This window comes from Lupinus angustifolius, chromosome LG09 (genome assembly GCF_001865875.1).
Source record: "Lupinus angustifolius cultivar Tanjil chromosome LG09, LupAngTanjil_v1.0, whole genome shotgun sequence".
In the NCBI taxonomy this organism is placed as follows: domain Eukaryota; kingdom Viridiplantae; phylum Streptophyta; class Magnoliopsida; order Fabales; family Fabaceae; genus Lupinus; species Lupinus angustifolius.
In genome coordinates, this window is record NC_032017.1 from 8,683,239 (window position 1) to 8,689,458 (window position 6,220).

A 6,220-nucleotide genomic window follows, 5' to 3' on the forward strand; every position below is an offset into this window, starting at 1 on the left:
GAGATATTATCCAATACAATTTGAATTTTATTTATTGAGTTATTTAAGAATCAAATATTTTCTATAATCACACTTTCAACAAATAAATGCTTATACAAACACATTTATAATTGTTAATATTCTACATATACACTCAAAAATCAATGTTAATATTGCACCTATATGAATGGAAAATATAATGTTTCAATACATGATTTATTAATATTATAAAATATATGTATATTATATTTGCATTATGCATAAACAAAGAAACGACCCGTGCAAGTGCACGGGTACACTGCTAGTTAATAGGAAGGTTAAGTCCTTGGGCCTTACCAAAGTACCAATCATTCAAGATGATTCGTCAACTTGGATAATAACTCATGAATCATTTTCAACATCAATGCCAAAATGGGATTCAAGTCTCATAAACCAAAACAAGCATGGTTAAATTATTATAAACCAAATTAAGATAGCAATGTGTCGTTTAATATACATTAGATTATCAAATAGGTCAAGCCTTAAGAAGCAAAAATCAAAGTTTATTGATTATCACTATAGAATTAGAAGGAATACATCATCAATTTGATAAGCCTCTAAGCTATTCAATAACTCTTATAGTCTGAAAGGTAATACTAATTTAATAGGTCAAGTTATCATTTTTTGGAACCATCAATGATATCTTCTCACATTTTTAGATAATGAACTAATATCTTTCGGAGTTCATGGTTGTCTCTATCAACAAGTGTCGCTCATAAGAATCGAACTTTAAACCTTGAGAATATGTCAATTTATCAATTTAAAAACTCTACATTAAAATTAAGAATTAGATATGATAAAAAGAAATTTGGTAACTTTAAATTTTAATTCAAGTCTCAAAACAACATATATTCAATCATAACAAAATCCATATCATCAATAAAATAGGGAAAACACTATAGTTTCAATCTTTTCTAAAAACCAACTAGAAAAAAACATGAGAGAATTCATTTTTGTCCAATTAACTTAAATTTTTTTAAAGCAAGTTATAGCTAAAAGCTCACTTTAGCCTAAAGAATTCCTAAAATTGGCAACTAATTTTCTTTAAAATAAATCCAACTAAACATGCTACCAAAAAAAGTAAAATAATAAATTTGGTTGAAAGAAGGTCCCACCTACCAAACCCAAACCCATTTTTTTTACTACCAAGATTATTCCTCACATTTTGTGCAAAAAAAATCATTCATAGTTGTCTCTCCCAATAAATATCATTCCGGATTAAACTTTGATTTTTACACCACTTTTTCATAGTTGTCTCTCCTATCGAATGTTACTCCTAAAAATTTAACTTTGAATCTTACACCACACAACCCTAAATGGCTAAATTCATACCCATCTATGTCCATAGAATGGGCCATAACTAAACCCATAATCATCATTATATTATCATTTCCAATTAATCACTCATCCCTATGTGTCACTTTCCTTTTAACACTTCACTTCACTTCACCAAATCTCTCATAAGAACTTGTTCTTGTTGTTGTTGAATATTGGTGATGGGTATTGTTGTTGCATTAGGAGTGATATCACCATTCCCATTCTACTATTGGCTATGGAATTGGCCACAATCATGGGTTCATCTCTGTGGTAAAGAAAGAGACCCATCTAAGGTTATGGCTCATGTTGCTCATTTCTTGAAGCTTCTTCAGTTCATTTCTCTTTTCTCTGTTTCTCAATTCTATTGGCCTCCTCCTTTGTACTTTTGGCCCATTTTTGCATTTGGTCAATTCCTTAACTTCAGGTTCATTCTCTCTCTATGATTCAATGCTTGATTTATTGATTTATGGGTATGATATATGTTTTTTGGATCTAATAAATAATGGGGTTTTGTAAAGTTGGTTCCTTTTTTTCAATGTTGATTAATAATTTTATTGCTGAAATGGGTGTTGTTGTTATGTGTGATTAAAATTTTACACTTGTTTTTTTTTTTTTTTAATTTTGATTTTCGTATGTATCCTCTTACAGTTACAGTAGTGTATGATTGCTGATATGTCTGTTTGAAATTTGACATGAAATTTCAACATGTAATGTTATTATGGTGTTTGAGATCTTAATAGCAATTTTTACTGTATTAGGAACTGAGGGATAAGGTTCATCTAAAATAAGTTTTGACCAAAAGGTCTAGGGATAAAAAAATTATTGTACCAACAACTCGTTGGTTTAGTGGTGTAAGACATCGTTAGATCTTCAGAGTAACCAAAAGGTCAAGGGCTTGATTTCTGAGAGCGACACTTATTGTGAGCAGACACTAGACATGCACCCTGAAAGGGATTAGTTATTTGTTGTGAGAGGATAAGTTGGTAGTACATAAAAAAGTTTGACCTTAAAGATTAACTAGTGAGTTGAGATTTTATGCAATTTGGCTAATCAAATGGTACATTAGAGAAGTTTTTTGCATAGTTGAGAGTAGTAATGAGTGATTCATTTAAAAATACCATAGGAACGTGTTTAAAAAGAAAGTGTTGGGTATCTTGGCGTAACTCTTGGGTCAATCATACAAGACAATGAGGAAGTTGACGGAGATGAATATAGGATTAAAAGTGAATGTATTAGGGAGAAAGTTGAAGTACCCCCTATTTTAGAAAAGATGTTAGGATTGTATCTTAGGTGGTTTCGACATGTGTAGATGAGACTGGTAGAAGCCCCTGTAAGGAGAATAAATCAAATGGAAGCTAGTCCAATTCCTAGAGAAAGATGGAGACAAAGAAAAACCGTAGCATAAATGATAAAGAAAGACTAAGAGTGGTGCGTTAGTACTTAGTAGTGTACGCCGGGGATGGGATGATGTATACACACATGTCATTTATAATAGCTGATCTTAAAGCTACTAACATTTACGATTACTTGTCAAATAAATCTCCGGAGATCGATATACAAATTGATACAATGGTGTAAGTGAATAAAGCCAGATCTAGAACCATTCTGAAGACTACAGATTCTATGTGAATGAGAACAGAATGCTATGGCTTAAGTACCACTCACTCTGGGAAGCCGAAAAGATAATTTTTCCCATTACGAACTAATAAATGAAGAAATACCGAGTTGAATGTCATCATTTTGATTAAACAATGTATGGTTTTAAAAACTTGTAGCCCTTTTCTTCCATCACTATCTCTTCGAAATTTGATGAGCTCGAAAAATTCTCATGTGGTTACTTTAAATCCGGGACAATAATTTGACTGTGTTGGTTTTAAGTTCATAAATGTATAATGATCAAATTGTCAATTAACAGGGTTTATCAGTTACTTGGTGAGGCTGGAACATACTACGGCGTACGCTTCGGAAAAACAATTCCTTGGGTAACTGAATTCCCGTTCGGGGTCATCCAAGATCCTCAGTATGTTGGCAGCATTATGAGTCTTCTTGCATGCCTTTGTTGGGTTCCTTATCAATACATTCTCCTCTGGGTTTTGGGATATATGTTTATGATTCATGTGGAATCAAAGGAAGATCAATCTACTCGCGCTAAACCGCTCCATTGATTCTGATGATAAAACAAAGCACACCATTGGTTAGATTTCAAATAACTTGGGGACCTAGCAGCTTATGGGGTATCGTTTTTTTTCCGGTATGTTGTTGTTTCTTTCCTCTTCTGTAGAATGGCATTTCCATTTTGGTAGCCATAGCCTTCAGTAAGGGGTGGTTATGGCATCTCTTTATCCATGTATTCAACCCCATTTTCGATAAAAGCATGGTTGTTGTTATTGTAAACCTCCAGTGACAGATATGTTCTAATTCCATCGAACTTTCTGATGAACTATGAATTACTTCTTAATTGTTTTATGTGATAGGCGAAATGATTTAGAAATTCTTAGAGATCAATATTTTATCGATAAACATGATTTATGAGTATTATGGCGTCATTTGATCTATGTAGCTGACCCCAGTTAGTAGAATAAAGGTTTGGTTGTTGGATAACTTTAACGAAGGTGATGCTCAAGGGAGGTAACCGCCATTTCTAGCGCATTTTAATTAACTGCAGTGTGGAAATTTGAGATGTTTGAGGGAAGGGAATTTCAATGTTTATGTGAAATCCCCTAGTGCTTAAGTTTAGTGAAGATATAATGCCATTGTTCTTAATTTTGATTGGTTTGAAAACTGACATGAAATTTTGTTCCATGCCTTGGTGAATGTATCTATACTATAGCACAACTAATCAATAACACATGCAAACAACCCCTTTCTATTATGCATCTCATTATCTTTTAACAGCAAATGATAATCTTGGCATTTATATGTTCAGACAAGAATAAGTTAGCATATAAGGGTAAGATTTTGAAGATAATTCTTGTGAAGAATCTTGTGTTAAAGTTCCTTGCAACACACTGAGTGCTGTTATAAGGTACTTGATGGTGTTTGATGAAGGAAACTTGCTTTATCAAACAGGTGTTTATTTTTGGCCCAAAATTAGTTGGCTAAACTATAAAGTAGTTAGCAATGTTACTAAATACTAATGATATATCAAGACTTCACATATATACATTACAAAATGTACAACCAAAATACTTTGGAAGTTCACGAAGTTACATACCTGTTCTAGTTTATAGTAGCTGTTTCAATGCGATTCATCGTTTTTTACTTTATTATTACAAGACTTTTTTATGACGAACTAAGTATGTGATATGCAAAACACAGAAGTGAGTATGTCGTATGTAGGCTAAATGAAGGAATCAAATAAGTGATGTAATTATTGGGAATGATATCCAATATCGAATGTGACTTCCTAGCACAAAAATGTAGTGCAAGATTTAAGTTCTACCAGCTAGGATACAAATGGGTGATGAGACAGCATTTTTCCATTATTAGCTTGGCCATAGGAAGAAAAGTGAGAAAATTCTAATGTTGAATGATGATAACAAGTAGATATTATCATAGAGGGATAACTTATGCAAGAACGTTCCTGGCTTTTACCAAGAACCAATGTTTTAAATTGCACTCGGCAGCGACCATAATTGTAATTGTATTTTCTGTAATTACGGTAGAATTTCTATCTCATAAGTGGAATAAGGAGGTTAAGTATGTGTTTGATATAGATTATATTTTTAGTTTCAATTTATAAATTGTGAGATTATATACCATGGGATAATAATATGTTAAGATTATAATTTGTTAAAATTATAATCTTTTAATCTGTTGATTATAATCCGTTAAGATTATAATTTGTTTATGTTTGAGTAAAAACTGAATATAAACTAATCTGTTTTGTTTTGGTAAGGTAGAAAGATTATTTTTTACATGGTAAATTATAAAAAATGATACAAGGTTATTTGTTTATGTTATGATTATTTTCGTTTTTATACAATTTTTTAAATATTCATTTTTTAATATTTACCATCATATATATTTTTACTATAAATTTTTGATATTGCATAACAAATGTTACACAATATATTAAAATAAAGTACAATATAAAACTTTAACAAGTTATGGTGGCAATTTGAATAATTGTGGTGTTTGGTGGAAAAGTAAAAAGAGGAGAGAAATAAAGTTATGACGAGGTAAAATTGAAAGTGAAAAAATAGAAAAAAAAAAGTAAATAAAAAATAAACCAACCCATAATTTTGGAGCTTCTACTTTTAACTTATATTTTAAATAAAAAAACTAAGTTTATGATTGTCAAATATATATAGTTTATATTTTGAGCTTATTTTTCAAAAATTAAGAGTATGATCTAAAGTTGCCAATTTTCACTTATAGTTGTTGGCTCCTTTTAACCTAAAATCAATGGTTATAAAATATTTAGTACAGGTTCTAATGTTTTAAAAGTTTTTACCTTAAAACTGTCCTTTGAGGTGTAATAGATACTAGGCCATAAACTTAAATAAATGTAAAAATTTATTTATAGTCATTACATTATTCATAATACATTTGTGATATTTTTTTTTAGAAGAATTAATAGTAATAAAACATGAATTATGGATGATACAATAATAATACATAAAACTGGTATACATACATTTTTTTATATTAATTAAGATAGGGGATCAACTTACTCCAAAACTTTACATCATATATCAATTCTAGTAAAATGATTTAAATTAGTGAGTAAATCTAAACCATTATATTTCCGCTAATACTCGAAGTAAGTGATCCTCACTCCTTAAATAAATTCTCCAAAATAAATAATGATATAAATACATAACAAATCACTATATATTTAAGTGAAACAATGTTATTACTTATATATATATATATATATATA

General features: G+C 30.3%; 1 protein-coding gene across 1 annotated transcript; it reads left to right on the forward strand.

Annotated features, from left to right (window-relative positions):
- On the forward strand, positions 1,425-3,788 carry LOC109355783 (phosphatidyl-N-methylethanolamine N-methyltransferase). Its single transcript, XM_019598999.1, has 2 exons — positions 1,425-1,759; positions 3,251-3,788. Exons 1-2 carry the CDS (start codon positions 1,515-1,517, stop codon positions 3,498-3,500), a joined length of 495 nt encoding a protein of 164 aa, XP_019454544.1. The 5' UTR covers positions 1,425-1,514; the 3' UTR covers positions 3,501-3,788.

What these genes read in the sequence shown, in the direction of transcription:
- LOC109355783 (XM_019598999.1), top strand. Translation starts at nt 1,515, where the DNA reads ATGGGTATTGTTGTTGCATTAGGAGTGATATCACCATTCCCATTCTAC. An exon ending in GGTCAATTCCTTAACTTCAG is followed by an intron (nt 1,760 to 3,250) that starts GTTCATTCTCTC and finishes GTCAATTAACAG; the next exon opens with GGTTTATCAGTTACTTGGTG.